Below are 27,800 nucleotides of genomic sequence, written 5' to 3' on the forward strand. Positions count from 1 at the left end.
GGGTGGGTACTTCCTGTGCTTTACCCCTCCACAACCTTTGTGAGGATTTTAACAGATACAAGCATGGGAAATGCTCCGCACAGGCCCTGTGCTCTGTTGAGGAGGGGGCTCCAGGGATAGCGGACAGTGGGAGAGCTATGCTACCAGGTACCAGGAGTAGAGCAGGGAAACCAGGAGGAGAATATAGCACCATACATAGCAGGAAGGATAGTCCAGGGGATCGGGCATTGGATTATGAGTCTGGAGATGTGGGTCCAATTCCCAGCTCTGTCACAGACTGCCTACGTAGCCTTGGGTAAGTCACAATCTACTCCAGGCCTCATTCCCACCTGTAAAATGGAGATAAAACTTCCTTACCTTCCAGGGTGTTCAGAGAATAAAATCCATCCATGACTGCCAGGTGCCCAGTGATACGACCCAGGAAGGGTTGCTACCCATCCAGACTTTACCGGGTGCCAAAGGTAAGCAGCTAAATAGACTGGGCCACTGGACAGACAGTTCTAACCTCCAGTGCTTTCCCCAAGAACCACAAAGTCAATGGGCCAGAACCTGAGCTGGTGTAAATTGACATAGCTTTAATAAAGTTCCACTGATTGACACCAGCTGTGGGTTTGACCCACTGTAATTAATTAAGAAATGGCAAAAATGGCTTATTTGTATCTGGAGACATAGCTGTGGGAAGGGCATGCACAGCCCTGGCTCCAGGTTGGATTGGATTGCCCCTCCACCGTCATAGATTTCATTTCTCAAGCTGCTTGCAGGTGGAGTGGTTTTCACCAGTGGCGCTACTCTGCATTTCACTGGTGATGGTGAGATCAGGAGCAGACTGAATTAAGGCCAAACAGGAATTTTCTTCCTGTATATTTGGAAACAGCTTAGCAAAACTGAGGCTGCTACCACAATATAAATAATAAGTTATCATCATTTGCAGTAATAGGATGTAGACAAAATTACTGCCCATACTGACCACCCCATGGAACCCAATTGATTTCAAAACATGAAAATTACCATGTGTCATTCTCAGGATAACTTAATATTTTGCTAAACCACCCTAAAATTATTCATCTTTGTACTGAAGACAAGTGTTGAGAATTTCAATCTGAGTCTAATGCTGCCCTGAAAATCATAAGTGTTCATAAAAATCATGTGTCCAGTCCAAAAATAATGAAATCAGCTTAAATATCATGAAGGTTTTTTTTTAAACTAATAAATTTGTGTCCTATTTTTATTTGCCTTCTGGTATCTGAGCTGGCTTTTAGGGTGCATTCACTTAACATTCCCACGCTTTCCTATGCAACCATGAGTACTAGAGGTTTACTTTTGTAGGAAAGAGAGATTCTCATGCAATCTCTTGATTCTAACAGCTGTAGCTTTAACAAAATACTAAATTTCACGAGACTCATGATAAAATCATGAGAACCGGCAACACTCTATGAATTACTGAAAGGAGGAGTTTCAGGAGGATATATTATCATAATAGTAACTGTAGTATCCCTGCAACAGTCGTATAATAAATGTAGCCATAAAATTCTTGAAGTGAATAGAAACTGAAGGATGGTATTAGATAGGGGGAGAAATATGATGCAAAGGGGTTATTCCAGTACATATACTATATCCAGACACAGTTCTCACTGACAGGAAGTGTTGCATGCGGAAAGGTTTCTCCTTTGCTTCCTGCAGAGATGTGTATGTGTCCATTCCCTGAACCTTCCCCTCAAAGGATGTCCTGAGAACAACAAATTTGCCTTGAGAAACCTGGCTTCCCAAGGAATAGCCCACCTTCCTCGGATCTTATTTTAAAATTAAAGCTCCCCACTTCCAAATCTGTATGCCAAGCTGAGCGTTATTTTAAATATTTACATCAGGCTGATCTTTAAAAGAAATATTACACAAACGAGAGGATTGGAGCTTTGCTGATTGTAGAGGTGATAAATGGGTCGAGGAGGCAGATCAGAAAGATACTTCTCACCACTTGAAAAATACTGCCAATATGTTAGGCCAAACAGACAATTGGGCTAATTGGACCTCATTAATTTTTATGAAGCCCCATGAAAACGAAGGAAATTTAGGGACTTCTGGCAATTCAAAAACCAATTCTGACTGCCTGATTCACTTTTTATTGATTTGGGCAAGTTAATTTAAGAAACAAATCCTTCTCTATTGACTCAATTACAAGTTGATTTGGTATTCATGGGTCTAGGTTATGATTTTAAGCCAAGGGAGGTAGCTGGAAAGTAAATCTGTAAATATATAAAGCTTCTCTGGGGAATGGCAAAAGAAAGCTGAGGCCTATGCTTAGAACAGTTAGCGTCTTCCCTGCTTTGGATTGCACATGCACATACAAATCTACGGGACATTCGGGCTGTTATGATTTCTGCACTTACGTCTGTAACAGTGTTTTAGTATTGCTGAAAATACAATACTGCTGTCTTATGCTGCGGAGGGAAATACTAAAAAGAGTTGGCACCATAGAAAATAATATATCATCCAGTACCTAAAAAATCTTTTGTTAGCGGGACATTCTCCACTCAGATCTTCACAGCTGATCTTAACTCTATATATTGTTCTGCTGGCATGTGATCATTAAGATGCTCACACGTGTAATAATAATAATAATACCTAGCTTATATAGCACTTTTCATCTGTCTATCTCCAAGCGATCCACAAAGGAGGTCAGTGTCATTACCCTCACGTAGAGAGAGCACAGTACAACAGTCAAAATCCTCCATGCACATCTCAAAGGGGAACTCTGTCTTTAGGGCCTGATCCAATTTCTATTAACATCAATGGAAAGAATTGGATCAGGCCCCTAGTGCAGTTCAGGAGAAACTCTCCATTCTCTACAATCTCTTACATGTCTGAAGTCAAAGACAACTACAGTCAGCTTTTGGCTATCTGTGACTGCTGGCGTACAACCAATCCAAATTAGGCCTCTGTTTCCATATATAAATTATTGTCATTTGCATGACAATCAGTAGCCAATCAAAATTCGATTTCAAGATGACACTTCAGTCATTTACAGCTGCTGACTGTCTGCAACTCCAGGTATGGTATTTCAGAACCCCCTCCTGATTAAAGACTCCTATCAGTCCCACTCAGCAACAGGTGCGGGAGCTGGGGATTCCCAGCAATTCACAGGAACGCTCAGCCCTGTGCAGGATTAAGCCCCACATTGTTTCATCAAAATTCTCTGTGCAATCGCAGTATCAACCCCATCCATACAAGCCAAAACCACAGCAAAGAACCCCTGGGGATGATGGGTCTCTTAGAATCACAAAAAAGCCCTTACTTGCATTCCTCACTCTCACGGGTGAGCCCATAGTTTTCACTATGGCTGCTCACAAGATGCAGAATAAGGCCAAATATAAATAAAGACATTACACTGTTGCCAACGCTTGGAAATTTATCACAAAACTGTTTGAAGTTTGGTTTTTTGAAGTGCCAGCTCCTGGAGTCATGTGAGCTCCTCAGCTTTCATTTAAAACAAAGAGTAAGTTTCTGACCCACCACAACTGCAGAGAACAGCATGTAAACATGACCCACGTGCATTCTAACGGCTCTAAAAAGAGAAGGAAAAAGAACTCGGAGTTTATCACTTTTAAAAAACGTCATGATTGGGGTGGGGTGGAGGTCTGACTCATGATTTTTGAACATGTGGGGCTGGCAATGCTGCAGAAATAAATCAATCCCTGACCATGCAGCTCCATTTTTTCCAGTCAGAGCTTGTTGTTTTGGTTTGTTTCTTTTCCCTCCTATTGCCAGCAATTCCCTCGGGGGAATTTTCAACACAGAAATCTACATTCAAAATAGAAACTATTAGTGCTGCTCTTGGCTTCAGAAAGCAAACGTCTGAGACTTACCCCATTTTTCGGGTAGGCTATCCATCCCAGATCCCCCATGACGGTGCGCGAGTCCAGTAAATTCACTAAACAGAAACGAGAAGAAGAAAGCCTTAATGAGGCTGCATGGATACAAGCGTCAGTAAACACATGAGGCTTTGCTGGCCCTGGTAAGGGCACTTGGCAATTAGCAGAAAGGGAATCTGATTGCTGTTAAAAGAAAATACAATCAAGACAAGTTATTGTAATGTTTAGACTAGAATCCTGCAGGCATTTAAGCAGCTGCCTAACGTCACTCAGGTAAGCAGTGTATTACCATAGCACCTGGGAGTCCCAGCTGTGGGCCAGGATCCTGTGGTGCTAGGTGCTGTACAAATCCAGACACGTCCATGTAACTCTTTGCAAGATTGGGGCTTCAGATGAAGTTCTTTGGGGCACAAGTCAGTCATTTTTATGAGGTGTGTACAGTCCCTAGCGTGGTGGGGCCTTGATGCCCCAATGGGATTACGGCAGTATAAAGAACAAACAACCAGTAATTTATAAATGGAACAAAGAGTGCAAATGATTCTGTTAATATAAAGTTGCAGCTCACTTTAAAAATTAATGTGCGGGCCCCTTTTATTATTTTGTAAAACATGGTGGCGGGCAGAAAGCAGTCCTTACACAACGCTGTCGGAAAAAGTTCCAGCCTATTTCTTCACTAAAGACTGTGCATCTCTGGAGTAAATTGCAGGCTGCTTGACTGTGGCTAAATTCACTGAATTTTGCCCTGGCAAGCCACACGAGCAATTAAAAAAACAATTTACATTAAACAGCAATAAACTATTCCCAAGCTTATAACATTTTTTCATGAATTCCCTAAAATCTGTAGTCCAAATAGTGAGTGTAATTAAAAAATAAATCTACACACATTTAGCCAAGCTAAGAAAAATTGCAGCAGCTCTTGGTGCTGTCTCTGTAGTTAAGAGTCTGTTGTGCTTTGCATTACTAGCTCTGTTTTTAGAGCGGTAAAACTGTCGGATACTAATGGTCTCGGGATTGAAACTTGTCATACAAAGTTGCAGACAAAGAGGAAACTTCTCTCTTAATGGAAGAGAGAATCACTTCTCTTCCATGAACAGATGTCCTTTTCACAATAGATTTTATATTTATGCCACACAACCTCACTTTCCTTGTTCAAATCCCTCCTCAAAGCCACTTCTTTCAGTCAGCCTTTCATTTCTGGCCACCACACTGATTATAAAAATAAACTCAGAACACAATTTTCAAAACTGGGTACCTAAAATTAGGATCCTAAGTCATTGGTTAGGCATTTAAATAAACAAGGCCGATTTTCAAAAGGTACTGAGCACTCAAAGAACTTCTTGTGGACAATGGGAACAGCTGTGCTCTCAGCACCCTTTGAAAATTAGGTCACTAAGGGCTGGTCTACACTAAGGGGAAAAATCGATATAAGATACGCAACTTCAGCTACGTGAATAACGTAGCTGAAGTCGAAGTATCTTATATCGATAACTTACCCGTCCTCACGGCGCGGGATCGATCTCCGGGGCTCTCCATATCGACGCCGCCACCGCCGTTCGCGGTGGTGGAGTTCCGGAATCGATATAAGCGCGTTCGGGGATCGATATATCGCGTCTAGATGAGACGCGATATATCGATCCCTGAAAAATCGATCGCTACCCGCCGATACGGCGGGTAGTGTAGACGTAGCCTTATTTGGAGTCTAAACATTCACTCCGAAGGGGAACTAACATGATGTGTATGTAACATTAAGCATGTCATAATATGCTACATTATCTCCATAGCTTTCCCATCAATCCTTTGCGCTGTCTGTCTGCACACAGATAATCAAGTGGACCAATGAAAACTCTTGACATGTGTATAGCCCCCCACATACACACACTCAATTCAGCCAATTGGATTGCAGTACGCAAATTAATGTGAGAGGAATACTGAGGATTGGTTGAGCACCTTTTATGTCAATGGCACTACTTGCAAATGACCTGATCAGCTGTACTTGGCTGGTCAGTAATTACAATTGTTTACATCCTATCATTAATAATTTGTTTTCATTTGAACCTAGTTTTTCAAATACGCCTATTATTCACAGATCAGTCAATGAGAAGCTTGAAGGTTTAGTAACAAGCCATTTGTTAACTAGAAGGGTGTGAAAAAAATGAGATTAAAATAAAAAGAATTTTTAAAAAAAAATGTCAGAGGAGACTTTTAAATTACTGAAATACAGATTTAACTGAAACAAATCCTCAGCAAATTCAGTCTTTGCTCATAGATTATGTGCTGTAAACTGGGGGGAGGCCTGCTATGGCTTTTTTTAAACAAGGAGTTTAAAGTCCCCTACTTGAAGTGAAAAAAAATGACCCCAACTTTAACTCTGGAGCCACAGTCAGTACCTATAAACTAGCTGCTTAGCTAGACATTCATACAGTGCTCATCACCATGGTACCTGGGTGCCTTCTCACAAGAGCAGGCACCTAGATTGTGTCTAAGCTAATACATCTCCATGAGAGTGTAGCAAGAATTCTCTAGCCCCTTTCAGCACCTCAGCTGCTGGGTGGCTGGGCTGCTTCCAAGTTTATTCCTTCCGGTTAAACAAAGGCAAAATTGGGACTTTGCTCTTCTGCCAGTCTGGAGCACCATAAGACCAGGAATGGCTTCCTGGAGGATGCTGGGGTATAGTCAGGATCCAGCCCCTCCTTGGCTGACTCTTTAACCCACTAAATGATTTAACCCAATTATTCTCCACTGCTCTGGATGTTATTGTATAAGAGTCAGATTCTGCTGCCACTGAATTCAATGGGAAAAATCCTTCCGTTGACTTCAGTGGAAGTGGGATACACCTGGAACAGAAAGTCCAGTACCCAGGTACTGTTATACAGTGGTGCAGCGTCTGCGCTCATAATACCCAGCAAGCTTACACAAAGAATACACATAAATATGAATGTTTTAAGTAACTCTCCCAATTATATGGTTGCAAATTGTCAAAGAGGATTGTTGAAACAAAATGGCAGAGTCACCAGTAATTCCCACTACCACAATTGCTGTAATTAAATTGTTCAGAACAGTATATTCTTGTTGTAAATTGCAATGGAGGCACAATGACTATTGATTTACATTGTACAACTTAATTAAAACTTACTTGTCCTGGAGAAGCCACTAATGAGTGTAATTAGATGGAATGTTTGATACCACACAGTTGCTTTGTAAGACATGAATTAAATATCCAAAAAAAAATGGTAGGAAAAGGTGTTTTTAATCCAACATCAATTTCTAAGAGGAATGTGATATGGCGGTTAGGTGTAATAGCTTTCTAGGCGGTTATCAACCGCAATAAAAAAATAAGTTTCCATACAGAATGACAAGAGCTCACCCAACTCCCACTGAAGTCAATGTGAATCTTTCTACTAGAGAGGTAAATGAATGGAACCAAATCTTAAAACCCTGCTCAGTCCTTCTGCAGATACAACTCCCACTGAAGTAAAAAATGAGCAAAATCTCCAGAATTTGACCCATGATTCCACTGAAATTATGGCGCAGTGCAGAATGCACAACCGGGGCGGGGGGAGGGTGGGGGGATGTTGGCTTTAAGCTGCCTTTCTGTGCCTTCCTGATTCTGGGCTGCTTCAGGGTATGGATAGGGGCCTGGCCTAATTTAGACAGCTCTGAAGTCCCAGACTCTCCTGGCTGTGCTTTCAGGAACTGCCCCAGATTTCTGCAGCTGTGCGCACTCTGGCCTCCAGCACACTATCTACACCAAGGCTTGTGATGGGGTCCTCACAGCTTTATGGCAGTCTTCTGCAGTGCCAGCACTGTGCGGGAGTCATCCCATGTCCCCACCCAGGATTTTAGGGCTCGTCTATGGTGCCATGGCTCTTTTACCCAGCATAAAAGGGTCAGCCTGGGGTAAGGATTTCCGCCCGAGTTTTGGATAAACTAGCAGAAAAATTGTGTGGCAGACAAACCTGCATGAAGAGGGCTGCTTATCTAATAATGATCCCTACACTTTCACAGTATATCTTCCAAAATGCTGTGATACACTGATCTACTTCAAAGAATACTTTTAATCAATAATCAGTCTACATTGCCTGAAAAGGCAAAAATACTGCAAACAAAATGGCTTATGTAAGCACTGATTGTAACCATTCCAGGCAGATGTGAAATAAATGCACTTATTTTCACCTTGTGCCCATTTATCAATTGGTTTGGCTTGCTCCCTTCTACCTATATAAGCATCAGACCTTCTTACTACCCTGTTTCATACTCAGAAGCCAAGATAGAGCAGTCATCCTTTTGCTCCGAAAAACTAGATGTTCCTGCTGCTTTAACTAAAGAGAACTCTCCTTTACATACAGCAGTCCTTGGGCTTGTCTCATGACACACATCTGAGCAGATATGATATTCCATCCCACAGTCATCAGTGCAACACACCTTTTAACCAATACCTTACACACACTACTTCAGGCCTCAATTTGGCAACATCCCACGTTATTCAGACTAACCACCAATGCTCATTTAGCCAGGCTTTCACCAGAACCAATGAAAATCAAACTTAGGAGTTTGCATGGGAGGAATGATCCCAAATTAGGCCCCCCATCCTAAAATGTGCTTAAATTCATCCCTGTTCAGGACAGCACTTGATCATGTGCTTAACTTTCCCACTGAAATCAACAGGATTTCAGTCCATGTTTAATCATGTGCCTAAAGTTAAGGATGTGCATCAGTACTATCCTTAGCAGGGAAAATTTCCTGAATTAGGGTCCGAGGCTCTAAGTGCTCAGAAATCTGATGCCCACGTTTGTGCCCTGTAGTTTTTTTGCAACTTGAGGAGTTCTTCCACTGATGGAACTCCCAAAATCACTAGCGACCATCACTAATGCCTGATGTGTAGAGGTACTGGGCCTCCGTAAGTCTAACAGCATTTAAATAGGAGTGATTTATTCATACCACTACTACTCAGCATCAGCTAGAAGAATGTGCTGAGTGTCTCAAAGAAGCAGCAAGAACCCACACAGCCCATAGGCGCACTCACTTACTCTCAGACATTTTTGCCAACAAACTTCAAAACAGAGAACATGAAAGACCAAATAAATGCAAAACTTCTCATCTTCACCATAAGCGCAGCCCTCCTGCAAGCCCTAATTATCTCTAATGCTCGATCGAAAGAAACATACCAAACTGCACAGGATCTATATAATCATTAGCTTTCATGCCTTCCGGGTAGGATAAATGGTGATGAAGTCTAAACTCACACCAGAGCCTGTTATTTTTTTAGGACAACACACGGGGAGGTTTGCATATGATCAAACTGCACATTCTCAGATGGGCTCTATTTACTAGTGACGAGTGATCGGTTTGGACCAAATGAGAAGTGATACGAATCTTTGCCCGGAACACAAACTGTTTCCCATAGATGGAGATTGGACCAGGTCCTCTATTCCAAGTCTTCAACCCCCACATAGACTGGCCTCTCTCAATCCCTTCAATATGACAGCGTAGAGATCATTGCTGGAAGTAAGAACAGACACAAGAGACACAAGATGGGATTTTTCAATGGGCTATCAACAGCAATGGGAGTTTAACCATGGACTTCACGGGAACAGAATTGGACCAAACCTGAGCATTTAATAATACCCAGCTCTTATACAGTCCTTTTCATCTCATGAGTACATCTCAAAGCTCTATGCAAAGGAGGTCAGTATCATAAGAACATCCATACAGAGCCAGACCGATGGTCCATATAGCCCAGTATCCTGTCTTCCAACAGTGATCAATGTCAGGTGCTTCAGAGGGAATGAACAAAACAGGTGATCCATCCCCTGTCACTCATTCCCAGCTTCTGGCAAACCGAGGTTTAGGGACACACTGAGCATGGGGTTGTGCCAGTGACCATGTTGGCTAATAGCTATTGATGGACCTGTCCTCAGGAACCTATACAATTCTTTTTTAACCCACTTATATTTTTGGCCTTCACAACATCCCCTGGCAATAAATTCCCCAGGTTGATGGCGTGTTGTGTGAAGAACTACTTCCTTTTGTTTGTTTTAAACCTGCTGCCTATTAATTTCGTTGGGTGACACCTGGTTCTTGTGTTATGTGAAGGGGTAAATAACACTTCCCTATTTACTTTTTCCACACCATTCATAATTGTATTGACCTCTATCATATCTCCCCTTAACCGTCTCTTTTCTAAGCTGAACAGTCTCAGTCTTTTTAATCTCTCCTCGTATGGAAGTGGTTCCATACCTCTAATTATTTTTATTGCCCTTCTCTGTACTTTTTCCAATTCTAATATTAATTTATTTTTTTGAGACGGGGCAACCAGAACAGCACACAGTATTCAATGGGTGGGCATGGATTTATGTAGTGGCACTATGATATTTACGGTCTTCTTATCTATCCCTTTCCCAATGGTTCCTAACATTCTGTTCGCTTTGTTGACTGCTGCTGCACACTCAGCGGATGTTTTCAGAGAACTATTGAAGACTGCGAGATCTTTCTTGAGCGGTAACAGCTCATTTAGAGCCATCATTAATCCCATTTTTCACAAATGGGAAATTGAGACACAGGGCAGTGAAATGATGGGCCCCAGGTCAACCAACGGGCCAGAGATAGACCTGGGAATATAATCCCAGTCTCCTGAGTCCCAGTCCAATGCTCTACCCTCTACGCCATGCTGACACTTTTGAAAATGCCACTCACCGATCCTGCTGCCACTCCCTCTGTTATGGATATTCTAATATACTAATTATTGGTCATGAAGGGGCATAAAATGTGATTGGCAAGTTGCAGACAAAAAAGCAAGACAGTCACTACCCTGAAGAGTTTGCAACAATACAGAGAGCTAGGACAGGAGACAAGAAGGCTGGGTTAGGGAAAGATGATGAGGATTATGCCAAATACAGTCATGAGATTACATGGTTTTATATGGCTGGATTTTTAAGAGTGCTCAGCATTGACTTAACTCTGCTCTCATTGAAGTCAGTGGTTACCCACCCACCGTGTAAGCTCTGCTTTTTAATGTATAATTAATATTTTAATGGTCTAATTACTTTGATGGAGGAGCATGGGCCAGCATTGTAGAGACAGTCACAGAATGTGGATTTTGAAGAGGCATTTTCGGATAAACGGGATGTGGGGCAGCGTACCAGCTCACATCAATACATGCATTGCGGACAAAGTGAGACCAAGCACTGATACCATGGTGATGGGCACTTGCTAGAGAGATGGAGAAGCTTGTGGGTTAAATATACAAGCCCCTCTCTAACTGACCTCCTATCTAAGATGAGAGACCCATCCATCCACAATTTGTCAAGAAATCTTCCAGTCAGCTCACCCCTTTAACAGTGTGACGTGCCTCAGGAAGTTATTTTCTTCCATTCTGCTTCCTTTCTGTTTTCCCTGCATAGTATTAAGTCTCCCCACATTTTGAGGGCTCCACCCACCAGGATTCTCAGCCTCCCTCTGATCCAGCTTCCCCTCCTCCAGGACTGGCTGGGTCTTGCACAGTGCTGAGCACTCCAACTCAAATCCAGCAGAACACATAAGCAAATGTTGACATTGAAGCACATGAGAAATCTCACACAAGGCAATAGGAACATTCACATGCGTGAAACGAAGCACGTGGTTAAGTGCTTCGTTGGACTGGGGCCAGAGTGCTCAGCACTTTGCAGGATCGAGCCCTGACTGAGGACATGGAGGAAAAAATTAAAAGGAAGGTACTGAGTTACATTACAATCCTTTCCCGGGCAGTTCGTTTGAATGGGATTATACGCTTCCATCATTCTTTAAGTTTCCAAGCAACTGAAAAAGTGATGTGCAAGCCCAAGTTTGATATGATAGACATAGGTGTCAGGATCCCCCAATTTTCTTTACAAGAACCAACATTTTATTTTATGGGGAGGGATAGCTCAGTGGTTTGAGCATTGGCCTGCTAACTCCAGGGTTGTGAGCTCAATCCTTGAGGGGGCCATTTAGGGATCTAGGGCAAAAATCTGCCTGGGGATTGGTCCTGCTTTGAGCGGGGGGTTGGACTAGATGACCTCCTGAGATCCCTTCCAACCCTGATATTCTATGATTCCATCCCCCAATAGCTCTGGAAGTGCAATTCCTCCAGCCACCGAAGCCTCCAGCAACAATGGGGACACCACCACTCTGTGAATCAGCCAGTAAGTAGTATTCCATTCTCTCCTCCAGTTTCCCTGTGCTCAAGGTGGAGAAGATATTGGCAAAGCATATGATAAATAATACACTGCACAGCAAGAAACCAGAGTTACACCACAGTCCCACCTCCCTCTTATGAGAGTTCACAGCACTACCAAGACATTCTGAATAGCAAGGCCCCTCCATCATCACAGTCAAACCTTTTCTTCCTCACCAATCTCTATCAGTTTTATTGCACCACTTCTGCTATTCATTTTCCTGCTGTTTTCCCTGTTGTGCTAAATATTTCTACAAAGTTGTAAATCCAAAAGTGCTCCTAAAACAAGTGACAGTCAAAAATAATCCAGGAAAACAAAAACAAATGAAAGACTAAACCCCCAAAAGAAATCAATGCCATTATGGAGCAGATGTTTTTTTATTATTTGCCTTGAATTAAGACCAAAAAAATACCATGCAAAAATTGGGAAATATCTATTTATATGCTAGTGGAGACCAACTCCAGAGAAACATAAGTTATGAAGAGCACCTATTATTTATAGGCCAATAGAGGAAGAAAATACACACAATTTAATGAACCCACAAAATGATATTAGCTACAGATTGATATTTTATTATGACGACTCACTTCTGCTGTAGGTTTTCTATAATCTCCTTTATAGTAAGCGCCAAGATGCTAGAGTCTGCATCATAGATTTTAAGGCCAGAAGGGACCATAAAGAATATTTAGATAAGTTGGATGTATTCAAGTCAGCAGGGCCTGATGAAATTCACCCTAGGATACTTAAGGAACTGGCTGAAGCAATCTCGGGACCATTAACAATTATCTTTGAGAAATCCTGGAGGACATGCGAGGTGCCAGAGAACTGGAGAAGAGCAAACACAGTAACTGGTTTTAAAAAGGGGAACAAAAGGACCCAAGGAATTACAGACTAGTCAATCTAACTTCGATACCTGGAAAGATACTGAAACAAATTATTAAACAATCAGTTTGTGAGCACCTAGAAGATAATAGGGTTGTAAGGACCAGCCAGCATGGTTTTGTCAAGAAGAAATCATAGCAAATCAACCTAATGTTCTTCTTTGACAGCATTACTAGCCTAGAGGATTGTGGGGAAGCAGTAGACGTGCTATATCTTGATATTACTAAAGCTTCTGACATAGTCCCATGTGCCATTCTCATAAGCAAACTAGGGAAACTTGGTCTAGATGAAATTACTATTAGGTGGGTGCAGAACTGGTTGAAAGACCAGACTCAAAGAGTAGTTATCAATGATTCGCTGTCATACTGGGAGAGCGTATCTATTGGAGTGCTGCAGGGGTCAATCCCAGAGCCATTACTATTCAACATTTTTATTAATGATTTGGATAATGGAGTGAACAGTATGCTTACAAAATTTGCAAATGACACCAAACTGGGAGGGATTGCAAGCAACTTGGAAAACAGGATTTGAATTCAAAACAACCTTGAGAAATTGGAGAATTGATCTGAATTCAACAAAATGAAATTCAATACAGATAAATGCAGATTATATCATTGAGAAAGGAAAAATCAAATACATAACTAGAAAAACGGGGAATAACTGGCTAGGTGGTAGTTCTGCTGAAAAGGATCTGAGGTTTATAGTGGATCACAAATTGAATATAAATAAACAATGTGACATCGTTGCAAAAAACAAACAACAAAAAACCACAAATATTCTGGGGTGCCTTAAAAGGAGTGTCCTATATAAAGGACTGGAGGTAACTGTCCTGCTCTACTCAGCTGCAGTAGTGTGTCCAGTTCTGGGCACCACACTTTAGGAAAGTTGCGGAGAAACTGGAGAGTGTCCAGTGGAGAGCAACAAAAGTGACAAAAGTTTTAGAAAACCTGACCTATGGGGAAAGGTTGGTTTTGATAAAAGAAGACTGAGGGGGGACTTGAAAATAGTCTCTAAATATATTAAGGGCTGTTAGAAAAGAGGATGGTGATCAGTTGTTCTCCATGTCCATTGAAGGTAGGATGAGAAGAAAGGAGCTTAATCTGCAGCAAGGGAGATGTTGGTTAGATATTAGGAAACTCTTTCTAGCAGTAAGGGTAGTTACGTTCCAGAACAGGCATCCAAGGGAGGTTGTGGAATCCCCGTCACTGGAGGTTTTTAAGAACAGGTTGGACAAATGCCTGTCAGAGATAATCTATGTCCTGCCTCAGTACAGAGGGCAGTACTTGATGACTTCTCGAGGTCCTCTCCAGCCTGACGTTTCTAGGATTCTGACAAGAACACAAAGAACAGAATTTCACCCAATAATTTCTGCATTAAGCCTGTAACTTCTGTTGGATCTTATTGCTTAGGATGGGTGTGATGCCGCCCATTCTGTTAACCTTTCTCCAGATAGTGTGTGGGTTTGTTTGTTTATGTACAGCACTGATCAGTGAGTCAGATAAAAAGGCCCCAGTTATGTCACTGGATCCACACCACAGTGGGTAGTAGCCCCAGTGACACAAATAGGGGGCTTCATCTGATCCAGTTTCAAGACCAGGAACTGGGTAATCAGTTCTTCCTAGGATACATTTGTATCATTCCTATAAGAAGAGCTAGTCAGGAATTTTTTTGTTCTTTCAGCCATGAAAAAATGTAGACAAAAACTACAATTTTCATGTACGGTTTTCTTTGGGATGTTCTGGGTTTTCATTGACGAAATGAAAACGGAAGAGTTTGAAACCAAAACATTTTGGTTTTTCTATGAAAACCCCCAAAACTTTTGACAACAGACATTTTCCCACTATGATTTCCATTTAATCTAAAAAAGCCATTTTTCATTTAAAAAAGAGGTTCAAAAGACCAGCTCTACCTATGAGGCTCAAAATGGGAACTCCACACCATACTGACATGACAGTAAACCCCATAAGTTGCACTTGGCACTAAGCTTTAGGGGAAGTCTCCTGCCACTGGTTCCCACAGCTGGTAACAATGATGGGAACATGACAGGACACCAGCATTTTTAACACTGTGTCAGCTATCCCTGCTCTGTGCTGGCCTGGATGACACAGTGGTAAAAATGCCAGCAACTGCACTGAGCCCTGCATACATTAGTGCACTCACAAACAGTGGGAGATGTCCTCCAGGACTCTAGCGTAGACAATGCCACAGACTGCTCTCTATCCACTTGCAGCACTGGGAGTTCCATGGCAGACTGAGAGCTGTAGATAAACTTCAGGGCCTGAATCAACTGATCATCCCTGTTCAGAGCTGATGGAATTTAACCACATGATTAAAGTTCAGCACGTACTTGGGTGCTTTCCTGAATCAGGGCCTTAGTGACTAAAAAGAAATCTCACTTCTGCTTTAAAATACTTATAATCCAAAAGTGTGTGGGGGGGAGGGGGAAGACTTCTCCTAAGAAGTCCACCCATCAAATATCCTTTACAGGCATTTTTCCCCCTACAATGTGAATATCAAATTATGTAACACATACTATTAAACTGGACAGAGATAAAGAGACACAGCACAGACATAACTATAGTTGTCAACTTACCCTGACAGATCTCATTTTCAGTAGACTCACAAGATTTCAGCTGTCCAGCCTATCCACCACCAACAGAGCCTTCCAATCCACAATAATGACCATTTTGCTGCCTTTGAATTCATTCAAGTAGAAAAGTGTAACTGACATTATGTTTGGATGGCTCTTGGGAGCAAAGAACGGTTAGGATGATTTATTGGCTTTTCTAATGTTTGACAGTTTATACCTTTGTGCGTGTGTGTGGTTGGTGGAAAAACAAAAATATTTTTCTCCCATTGCCTTCTGAAAATACACTTTTAGTAGGGAAACACATAAAAATAACTTGGGAAAAACCAGTAATGATAATAGAAGCCTAAGCTGCTTGATTGTTCATATGTAAAACTGACGGCATGTAAAGAAAAGCGACGTAGAAGATAGCGGCAAGTAATTTTACCCATTTTGCATGTGCAACATAGAAGAAAATGGATCCCAGTGAACATTATAGCATCCGGACAATTTTTCTTGGGGGAATAGCATGAGCCCGAACGTCTACGCTGCAATTTTATAGCCCCACAGCCCCAGGCTTTTATTGCAGTGTAGGCATACCTGAGAGCGCAGGCTAGCCTGCTGTATGGGACTCGGCATGGCTGCAGAGGGCCTTCATGCAGACTGGTATAATAAAGTGGATGCATACTGGATGTGGGAACAACAACTGAGAGCATCAACACAGTTAAAGGAAACAACTCAATTCTTCAAAGGAAAAACAAAACGTTATTGGACCTTGCACAAGCCTAGTGAGAAGGTGGGAAAGGTGGCTCTAAGACCCTTTTGTGTCCCACCCCTTTCCCACCTACACACACACACAATCCTGGGACTACAAGCAGGGGTGAAAGTAACTTAAAGGACTTACTGGTATGCCAGAGTCCTGAGCGGGGGCGTGGCCTCAAAGGGAGGGCCCCAGCTGGGAGCCCCAGAGCCTTTAAAATCACCCCAGTGCTATCAGCTGCAGAGGCGGCTGGGAGCCCCGGGGCTCAGAGGCGAATTAAAGGGCTGGGGGCTCCCGCCACCGCGGAGCTCCGGGCCCTTTAAATCATTGCGGGAGCCCGGCTGCTGGAGCTCCGGTGGGGATTTAAAGGGCCCGGGGATCCCCGCAGCGGCTGGAGCCCTGGGCCCTTTAAATCACTTCCGCAGAAGCCGGTCCAGTCTGGCACGGCGTACTGGTTCTTGCCACTGTGCCGGACCGGACCGGCTTACTTTCACCTCTGACTACAAGGGACCCGATCCTGTCCCTGTTGTATGTTAGAGCAACCTGAGGGCACCAAGAGGATGGTCTGGCAGCCCTGGATCAGACAGATGCAGCAGTGTCTCAGCCGCACCCCTTCTTGCCTGGCCACAGCCCCATTCCAGCTGCCAGGAGAAGTAGCGGCTATAGCAGCCCGGGGCCACTAGAGCCTTCCCTGCACAGAGGGACATTCTCCACTGCCCCCATCCACCAAATGTAGCATCACTTTGTGTCAGCAAGAGGTGCAGAGCAGTCATGGCTTGGCTGTGTTTCTGGACTTACTGCGGAACTCATGAAAGATTAGCACAGAACACCAAACCCCGTGAGATCACCAGACTAGCCTTAAGGGTGGGTGGCTTGTGAAGCTCTCTAGCCCCTTGAGAACGTCAATGGTGAGACTTACAGAGAGGAAGGAAAGTCTCGTGTTTATGGGACCAGCCTGCAACTCAAGAGACCTGGATTCAATTCTCTGCTCTGCTGCAGGCTCCATGTGTGACCTGGGGCAAGTCACTTATCCTCTCTCTGCCTCAGTTCTCCATCTGTACAATGGGAAAAACAGCACTGCCCTACCCCATATTGGTGTTGTGAGGGTAAATATTGTGAGAGATTGTAAGGTGCTCAGATTCTGCAGTAAGGGGGTCACGTAATTACTTCAGATCAGTGACTGCCCTCAGCTGTGATTTGCTTAAGAAACAAATAGGGCTGCTGATTTCTGGATTACATTCCACAGCTATTTCACTAAACACTCGCCCTGCATGCCCAGAAAATAAATAGCTAAGTCAAAAGTTAGTCAAAGAAAGCCAACAAGCAGTAGAACTAAAGATCTCAGACACTGAAGGCCAACTCTTACGTCTGCCAATACAACTGCTTGCGAAAGCTGCTGAAAAGCCAAACGCGTTCTCTTCTGCAAAGCTTGCCATCCAACTGTTCAGCTGGGCACACAAACAGCAGGGCAGGATGGCGACAAAAGTGGTACGAGCAAATGAAGAACCCCGCCACTTCTCCCAGTTCATTTGTGAGGAGAAAAAAAAAGTAACAATTTGAGTCCAGACAATGGCTTGCTGGTCAAGTTCTCCTATGTATGAGTCAACTCCGGCTCTTGCTAAACAAGGATCAGGCACACGTTGCTAATGAGAAAGCCACACTCAGATTAAAAAATGATTTCAAAAAATGAATTTGGGGTAAGTACAGGACATTGTCAGGTTTGTGAATTCCTTGCTTACCCAATAAGTAGGCCTGGCAGGATTTTCTTTTTATAGATAATTTCACTGGATAGCATTTTATTTAATTTTATAATTTATTTTTAAGCATTTTTCTCTATTTATATCAATGTAAATTTTTACACTTTCAAGAAATTATATGTGGGGTCAGACCATTATTTAATGACAGTAGATGCTGAGATTCAAAATGTTAAAGCTTTATAACCATTGAAACACAAACTGCCAACATAACCTATCAAAATATATAGAGTAAATACCCATAATATACAAAGTAAATATCCAGACATCCCACCCTAAGTTCTCAAGCAGCATATTTCTTACATTGCCTGTCTGTAAATTTCAGCCATAGATGGAAATACTTTTTCATCAGTTTGTGTGCGTGCGGTGAAATCAACATTTATCGACACTTACCAATAAAAATTGAATCCTTCCCAGCCTACTGATAAGGGTCACAAAGGTGAAGCATTGATTGAAGAGGAACTCTAAACAGCACTCTTGCCCTGAGACATAGCCCTATAGTATAGTTAAGAAAATGTTCAGGACTCAACACTCTACCCCAGGGGTGGGCAAACTTTTTGGGGCGAGGGCCACATCTGGGTGAGGAAATTGTATGCAGGGCCGGGGCAGGGGGGGTGGAGTGCGGGATGTGGAGGAAGGGGCTCAGGACAAGGGATTGGGGCAGAGAAGGGGTGCAGAGTATAAGAGGGGGCTCAGGGAAGGGGGTTGGGGTACAGGAGGGGTGCGGAGTGCAGGATGGGGCTCAGGGCAGGGAGTTGGGGTGCACGGGGTGCAGGGTGCAGCAGGGAGCTCAGGGCAGGTGGTTGGAATGCACAGGAGTGCAGAAAGGGGCTCAGGGCAGGGAGTTGGGTGCAGGAGGGGTGCGAGGTACAGGCAGAGGGCTTAGGGCAGGGAGTTGGGGGGCGGGGGGCAGGAGGGGTTTGAGCTCCAGCCCGGTGCCGCTTACCTAAAGTGGCTCCGGGGTGGCAGTGGCGCACACCAGGGCCAGGGCAGGCTCCCTGCATGCCTGCCCTGTCCCCACGCCACTCCAGGAAGTGCTGCGGCCCCTGGGTGGGGGGGGGGGCAGAGGGCTCTGCGTGCGCACATGGAGCCCTTTGCCTCCCGGCCCGGGGGCTGCTTCTGAGAGCAGCGCCGGGCCCGCAGCACCACCAGGGGTAATCCCGCGGGCCGGATCCAAAGCCCTGAAGGGCCGGATCCGGCCCGCGGGCCATAGTTTGCCCATCCCTGCTCTAAGGAAACGTGAGGCTCTATTTCAATAAAACACCTAAGCATGTGTTTAAGTCCCTCCCTATTCAGTGAAGCACTCAAGCAGGTACAAACGTGAACTTTAAACACGTGCTTAAGTGCTTTGCTGTACAGGGATGAACTGCTGACTCGGGGCCTCATAGAGTGAGAGATGCACCAATTGAACTAGATGTGGGAATGTAAACTGATTCTGTAAACCCATGTGGACACTCTTATTTAAGTTTAGGAGAGCTTAGCTTTGTTTAGCTTAAGTCAATCAGGAGCAAGTTTAAGCTAAACCAAACTAAGTCACTCTTAAATCTAAGAAAGTGCCCACACAGAGGTTTACAGTTTAAATAAATTGGTGCAAGTCTGTATGTAGACAAGGTCTAATTCAGGAGTAAATCCTCGCAGAGGTTAATGGATTTACACTGGTGCAAATAAGGGAATCAGGCTTCAAATGTCTTGAACTCTGAGAAAAGAAGTAAACCTCTTCAAGCTTCAATTAAAAAACCACATATATTGACTTTGATGGACCTGATTCTCCAGTCACTTCTGTCCCAATCCTGCAGTGTGGTACACTAGCATAGACCCCTTTCTGTGCCTTTGTAGCCTCCCAACGACTCCGGTGCAGGGCTCTGTGCTAGCAAACCACATTGCAGGATTAGGGCTGCAGCGGAGTCACTTCAGTCCAAAGCCATTGGAGTGGCACTGGTGGAAAACTGCTACAAAAGGAGAATGAGGCCCTAAGATTTAATTCATTAACTAATGTCGCAGAAACACACCATATGCATGAATCATATCAAACACTGGTCACTGGCTTTTTATTTAACTTACCACAACTTTATTCGGCTGCACTTTAAAAATTAACATGACATGGCTCATGGCATAAAATAAACTGATCTGGTTTTTTGCAGCTTCTTGAACACTTGTTGAAAGTTGTTCTTTTTTTCAGAGAATTAAAATATTTTTAAAAGCATTTTGCAATCAATGCAAAATATAATTACAGAAACACTTCCTTGGCTGACTTAAAATTTAATGATTTGCACCACACAAAGGAAATTGAAGGCATGCAGATGAATAGTATATTACGGTTTTAAATGTTACTGAGGAGGGGATGAAGGCCAACCATACTAACTCTGCCGTTTCCCACTGGGAATACCTGTCAGTTTAGCCAACTGTAACTTGATTTGCTAATAGCTGCTTTATACATCAAATTATGGTGTCAACATTTATGATACTATAGGAGGAAGGTCTGTCAGTGTTTCTATTATAAGATGCTTTGCCTATTTATAATCATTGTGATAATGTGCTTTAAGATGTAACTTGGCTTAGATGCAGTCTTGGGGTCAATTGTTATGTATTTTAAAAAATACATAATCCATCATTCATAAGTTGCCTCATTTTAAAGTCATATTTAAAAGCTATGTTTAAATTGCTTTTTGTATAGCTAAAGCAAAAAAAAAAAAAGATTTGATTTAAAACTGAAACCAGTATTTGATTCTTACTAAACAAGGTATAATTGCTTTGAATATTCTGAAAAGAAAAAGCTAAAACTGACAGAGATGTTTAAAGACCTGATTCTGAAAACTCTATTTCCTCTGACTCATATCAGTGGTCCCATTGAATTCAATTGAAAGTCAACAGGATTACTTGTATAAGCAAAGATTATTTTTGTAAATCAATGCGCAGGATTGGGCCCAAAATTGTTACCGTGGAAAGAAAGAAAAAAAAAACTGTACCAATGCCATCCACTGAAGAGTTTATTACTTTTTAAAAGCTTGTAATATGTACTTTATTAATAGACTGGAATGGCTCCAAAGTTAGATATCTATTTTTACACAACACACATTAAAATATCGCCAGCTTGCATAGTTTCCCCAATCTATAGCCTTGTTAAAATAATGTAAGAGCTGTCTGAATATGTGATTTATGAAGCTGAGCCTGTACTGGCTATGTAAATAATACCTTTTTAAGAAACCTGGTTACATCCTTTTATTTTTATTTTTTTACCCAATAGATTGGAATAGTTTCAAATGGAAGTATACAATACAGATTTAGGTTGCTTTTTAAGCTCATTAAAAGACAGTTCTAACTGGTTAAATATACATGTTTTGATAACATACCCAAATATGTATTTACCCAACAGGCCAGGTGAGTGGGAGTTCTGCCACTATCAGATAAATACATACTCCATTAAGACATTAGAACAGCTAGAACCATTCCAGTCTCTGGAGAAAGCAACCTGCATTTTATAACCTTCATCTAACTCTGCCTGCTCCCGCTGTCCCTATAAATAAATAAAATTAAACTATAAATAAATCAATTAAATAATCCAGCCAGATAAATCCTCCAAACCACAGTTAGTTAAAATGGACAAATCCCTCAAAATTCTAAGTTAACACTATTACTCTGTTCTTAAATTACTGAAATAACAGACAGAGATGAGTTAAGGATGAAGAGTCAACCTTAATCTTGAATTTTCTACTTTTGTCCATTTAAGACACATTGTCATTATTTCAAAGAAGTGGTTTTGTTTTTTTCTTTTCATTTGTTTAACAATCTACTTAGCAGTCATTACAGTACTGCCTGATCAGCACTTATTTCTGCTGAGTAGTTCTAATTTATTCTTTATTTTTAGTAGTAATTATGCAAATAAGGTAGCTGTGATATATTATTAAAAACAATCCGAAAATATATACAAGTCTTTTGAAAATCTGCCAATAAGACACTTTAATGTCAACTGGGTTATTTCCAGATGAGATCTCCAAATCAATCCAAATTTACAGAAAATGTGAACCAAATCATTCCTTTTTTAAAAAAAAAAGCCTTCTTACATTGTAAGCTTTACATAATTTTTAGAAGTCACTTCCAAAAACCTTAAAGCTTATGACAGTATTTAAATTGTGCGCACTTTTAACATTAAGGATGTGCAAGAAATAAAGTCTAATACAATGCAGTCCCTAATGTCAAGCAAGGGTTCAGAAGTTACTACCAAGGGAAAAAAAGAGGAGATGCAGCCTACACAGGAACATAATCTACTTGGGTTCATATACTGTGCCTCCCAACATGGTATCTCAATCACGTAGCAACTTTGACATCAAGCAGCTTCCAGAAAAACGTAACTCAGGCAATTACTGTGTTAACATTGTTGTCTTACAGCCTCAAGCAACATATTTCTGATTAATTGCTATCAATATTCTTTGCTGTGCAAAATAACTCCAGCCCAGTATGTTCATTCCGTCAATAAAAATAAAACATGCGTGACTGTAACTCAGGGGAAGTCATTTCTCTAAGGATATGGCCTGGGTAATGCATTTAATGTAAAGGACTGCTTTTGAAATACTGGCCTTTGAATATTCTCAATAGAGTTGAATTTCTGATTGTGTATTATTAGGAGGGAACAAATACTAGGATTCTAATTAGTGAAATTTGCAAAGAAGTTCAATAGTAATAGTTAAACGGTGACTCACAGATGCCATTGTACTGAGCCCTTTTCCTTTACTGCATGTTATAGATTCAGATATAGTGTGATTGCTACTAAAATGGTTTTCCCCTTATAACAGAAACTGTGGCCAATATTTTTAAACCAGGTGTCTACTTCGATCCTCCTAAACCCATATTTAGGCATATTAGAAAGTGTGTTTAGCACCCAACCAGCTCCTGTTGAAAACAATGGAAGTTGTTCGCTGCTCAGCTGTTTTGACAATCTAGCCATAGAGCAAGGTGCCCAAATATGGATTTAGGAGCCTAATTTTAGGTTTCAATTTTTTTTTTAAATTGGCCTATATTTCAAACAAAATGTTCACAAGCCTTCCACCTCTATAGCTCTGCCTAACATGATCCACAGTGCAGGACATGGATTTCACATCTCCTACCTAGCAATACCACTGCAGTTAAAACAAAAGTTGAGTTTAAGATTCACTCGGTACTAACATTTGAGTCATAATATAAGTGGAAATAAAATTCTCGCAATTGTTACTGGAAAAGAAAAGCTATTAAGCTAACACAGCCAAGTGGTACAAGTTCTTTGCTGACCAAGTTATTTTTTAAGCACAGCAGAAACAAAATTACAATGGGAACAACAACCAAACCAAACCAAAACAAAAACACCAAGGAAAAGTTGACTCACTTTTTAATTCTCCCATCTTCAAGAAGTCCAACCCCTCCTCCCCCCAGGTGGCTACAAATAAACCTATGATCTCTCAGCTAGTGTAAATTTTCACATCTCTATTGAAGTCAACTGAGCTACTGATGGCAATTCCCACCAGCTGAGGCTCTGTCCCCCAGAATGCACCTTGAATGCTGAGAGAAGCAAAACTGAACTTTTCAAAACTAAACTGTTGACAAGTGTCAACAGCATATGGCACAGGGACTTTAGCAACGGAGGCTCTAATGAATTAGCCTTGATTCACTGCAGGGTGAATCATTTTCAAAGTAGAACTGTTCCGCAGTAATTGGCCAAGAAGCCATGCTGTGAAAAGCACTTGTCAGATAATGCTTGTTTACAAATAAATCTACAAATGATAAAGAGTGGCTGTTACTGAATAAGTTCAGGTCCACCTCTCGACTTCACTTCCTGCCCTGGGCTTATGAAAAGGATAAAAGTTGAAGATTGTGAATAAAAGGGGGAAGAAAGTGAGAGAGTATAAAGCCAACCCATGTGCTGTCAATAGTTATTGTAACTCTTCTTTCTCTAAAGATCTCACTGAACCATTTAACAAGGCGATTTTGTTTAAAAAATTCCAGTATTCTATCATTCAACAGAGGCCCGATCCTGTAAGTTTTTGTGCACAAAAACTCACTTGCAGCAGTCCCTTTGACTCCAGTGGGACATACTCACATGAGTAAGGACCACGTGTGAGTAAGAGATTGCAGGTGCAAAGTGGCTGTCTCTGTTTATTAATAGATCCGTGCAAATCAGGATAAACCAGAACAAAAACAACATTCTCCCAATTTAGAAACTGCTCATATAAACACCCAGCCAGTAGCTCACTCCTGGGAGCAATCCGACTGACTTTACTGGAGTGAGTAGTCCCAATGAACTTATTCACAAGCATGGATGTGTTTGCAGACTGGATCCATAATGATCGATTTGTAGAAGAGAAATCTAAGGAAACATTCACCCTCCCCTAATCTATGCATCCTCCAGCCCTGAGCACTCAGTAACTTCACAGCCACGGGAATGCATTTGTCCCTTCCTCCATATATTTTTCTGTGATTTGCATTAGTCTCATTTTCTAAAACATATTATGACAAGCTATTTACCTCAGGCCATAGCTTTGAAACCTCCCTGTGCCTTTTCCCCTCCTCCCACCTTGTAGGAATTTCATTAATAAATCACTGTGTGTAATAAGCTTGGTTTATAAGCAGCTTCTTGGCCTGAAAGTTTGTGTATTACAACTTGCATGTGGATCCAAAAACAACAACAGAAAAACCTCAATATTATCTACCTTGTCAATTAAAAAAACACCAGGCTTCAGAAAAACTGGGAAGCATCCCAGCCAATCGGGAAACCTTGTCAGATGTCTTTACATATTGACTTTAAACAGAGGAAACTTTTAAATTGTCAGCAATAATCAGCACAAGTCTCCACTCTGCTTGTTGCAGTGTTATGGGGTAACAATTCTTATGTTCTCTTTTCTCCGAGGTTTTTCTCCTTCTCGCACAAAACACCTTTTTTTTTTCTTAAAGGAAATAAACTTTGGACAGCGTTTGAAATGCGCCAGAAATAAATAAATATCGTTGCGGGCGGGGGGAGGTATTTCCTAGTCCCAGCCTCTCTCCTCCTGCGTATGGTTAGCTTTAATTTGGGTTTGGATGTGTGTTGTCCTGCTCCTGGTAGCTCTGTTTGGGCGCTGGGGTCTCAGAGCCTTATGCAGGGGCTAATTCCGGGGCTCTGGAGCTGGAGCAATCCAGGTGCGACACGAAGGAGAGATTTTACGCGTCTGGCTGGAAGCACACAATCCAGTCCAACCACACAACCCAAGCGCACAGTACCGCCACACGAGCCCAACGGCAAATACACACACACACAGCACAACCCAATCCAAATACAGGCACAGCACAGCACAAAACTCACACATTACCCCAATACACACCATACAGCCCGACACACACACACACAATCACATACAGCGTCACACAAAAGACAAAACATGCACACAACCGCACACACACGCCGCCACGGCAGGACGCAGACACACAACCCCGGCCTTGCACCCCTGCCCCGCCACCCGCGCACAGGAGCGCCCGGAGCCCTGCACCCCGCGGGGCGCCCCGCGACTCCCTGCCGCAGCCGCTCGGCAGGGAAGGTGGCTGCCCGCCTCGGGAACCTGCAGCCGGGAAGAGCGGAGCGAGCCTCGGGGAGCTGCGGGCCGGGGGCTCGGGCACTGGGCGGACGGGCCGGAGGGGTAGGACACGGGGGCAGGGCGCTGTGTGTGTCTGGGAGCTATGGGGGGACCCAGGAGTGGAGGGGCAGGGCGGGTTGTGGGCACGGGGCAGGGCGCTGTGTGTGTCTGGGGGGGGGTGCTGGGAGCTATTGGGGGACCCGGGGAGTGGAGGGGCAGGGCGGGTTGTGGGCACGGGGCAGGGCGCTGTGTGTGTCTGGGGGGGGGTGCTGGGAGCTATGGGGGGACCCGGGGAGTGGAGGGGCAGGGCGGGTTGTGGGCACGGGGCAGGGCGCTGTGTGTGTCTGGGGGGGGTGCTGGGAGCTATGGGGGGACCCGGGGAGTGGAGGGGCAGGGCGGGTTGTGGGCACGGGGCAGGGCGCTGTGTGTGTCTGGGGGGGGTGCTGGGAGCTATGGGGGGACCCGGGGAGTGGAGGGGCAGGGCGGGTTGTGGGCACGGGGCAGGGCGCTGTGTGTGTCGGGGGGGGGTGCTGGGAGCTATGGGGGGACTCGGGGAGTGGAGGGGCAGGGCGGGTTGTGGGCACGGGGCAGGGCGCTGTGGGTGTCTGGGGGGTGCTGGGAGCTATGGGGGGCCAGGGCGGGTTGTGGGCACGGGGCAGGGCGCTGTGTGTGTCGGGGGCCCCCGGGGGTGTGTGCTGGGAGCTATGGGGGGAGCCGGGGAATGGAGGGGCAGGACGGGTTGTGGGCACGGGGCAGGGCGCTGTGTGTGTCGGGGGCCCCCAGGGGGGGATGCTGGGAGCTATGGGGGGACCCGGGGAGTGGAGGGGCAGGGCGGGTTGTGGGCACGGGGCAGGGCGCTGTGTGTGTCGGGGGGGGGTGCTGGGAGCTATGGGGGGCCCCGGGGAGTGGAGGGGCAGGGCGGGTTGTGGACACGGGGCAGGGCGCTGTGGGTGTCGGGGGGGGGGTGCTGGGAGCTATGGGGAGACCCGGAGAGTGGCAGGGCAGGTTGTGGGCACGGGGCGAAGGGGACCTGGAGACGGCGAGGGGCAGGGTAGGGAGCGGTGGGCAGGAGGCTGTGGGGGGCTCGGGGGCTGGACAGCGGGACCAGGGGGCTGGAGAGCGCTAAGGGGGCGCAGCCGCCCGCTCCCGGGAGCGGACCAGGTGCTCCCCCAGGCACACGGGCACCGGGGGGGGGGATGCTTCCTTCCCCCCAAACCCAGCGCGAGAGAGCCCGAGTCCTTTCCCGGCTCCCGCAGCCCCGGGCAGGTCCCCCCGCGCCTCTCACCTTCGTTGCTGGGGCTGGCCAGCAGGCTCCTCAGCGCCCCGCACAGCAGGAGGCAAGTCCAGAAGGGAGCCGGGGAGCCGCCGCCGCTGCAGCCGAGCCCCGCTGCCCCTGCCCGGGCGCCCGAGCCCCGCATCCTCCTCCGCAGCCGGTGCCGTCGCCTGCCTCCCCGCTGCGGCTGCTGTGCGCTCCGCTCCCTTAGCGCATGGGTGCGCGCTGGCGGGCCGGGGCTCTCGGCGCTCCCTGCTCCGGAGCTGGGGCAGCCGCGCTCTGCCCGACCCGGGTTGCGCTCCGGAGCCCAGCAACGCGCGCTGGGGAGGAGCGGGGCAGCCCCAGCCGCAGATGGAGGCTTGGCGAGGGGGAGGCACCGCCAGAGCAGCCCTGGAGGAGGAGACGCGGGGAGATGGAGATGTGCGCCCTAGATGGACAGAGCGCCTGAAACTGCACCGGCTGCTGCTGCTGCTGCTGCGTGTGTGAATCCGCCCCCGTCCTCGCCCGACCCGCTCCGCTCTACGTGCAAGCGGGGATGAGACGCGCCACAGAGCTCCCCTGCCCGGCTGCTGGGAGCAGCGCCAGCCGCGAACTGGGGCTGACACAGGCGGGAGAGTGAGGGGCCAGCTAAGACACCACCCAGCGCCTGCCTCCGCTCTGGCCCTCTGGGCATTGGAGCTGGAAGGATGCCCGATGCCCACAGCCCATCCTCCCCAGCAGCTCCCTTACGCGCACACACCGCGGGAAGGAGGCAGTGCCTGGTACCCACTCTCCTCACCCTGCACCCTTCCCTTCCCTGGGATTGTTTAGCTGGGAAACGGGGGGAGAACGGGACTTCCCAGCTCCCTGTAGACCGCCCCCCCCATGCCTGTATTTCTAAGTGGGGAGTCGTGGCTAGGCTTTGCTGGCCTGGATCTATTTGGTATTTAAAGT

The 27,800-nt window shown here is 44.8% G+C and overlaps 1 protein-coding gene across 4 annotated transcripts in view; it reads right to left on the reverse strand.

Annotated features, from left to right (window-relative positions):
- Positions 1–27,295, reverse strand: part of EPHA5 (EPH receptor A5) — a 340,760-nt gene extending 313,465 nt beyond the window's left edge. For 3 of the 4 annotated variants that reach the window (XM_045018677.1, XM_045018675.1, XM_045018674.1), the window contains exons 1-2: positions 26,880–27,295; positions 3,861–3,925 (exon numbers count right to left, since the gene is read on the reverse strand). In XM_045018677.1, coding sequence (XP_044874612.1) covers positions 3,861–3,925; positions 26,880–27,012 — 198 coding nt within the window. In that variant the 5' untranslated portion in view covers positions 27,013–27,295. Of the gene's footprint in view, positions 1–3,860; positions 3,926–18,413; positions 18,516–23,376; positions 23,390–26,879 lie in introns of those variants that run through there. The other variant, XM_045018676.1, reaches the window with a different exon arrangement.
- Positions 27,296–27,800: the final 505 nt, after the last annotated feature.

This window comes from Mauremys mutica, chromosome 5, assembly GCF_020497125.1.
Source record: "Mauremys mutica isolate MM-2020 ecotype Southern chromosome 5, ASM2049712v1, whole genome shotgun sequence".
NCBI classification, from domain to species: domain Eukaryota; kingdom Metazoa; phylum Chordata; order Testudines; family Geoemydidae; genus Mauremys; species Mauremys mutica.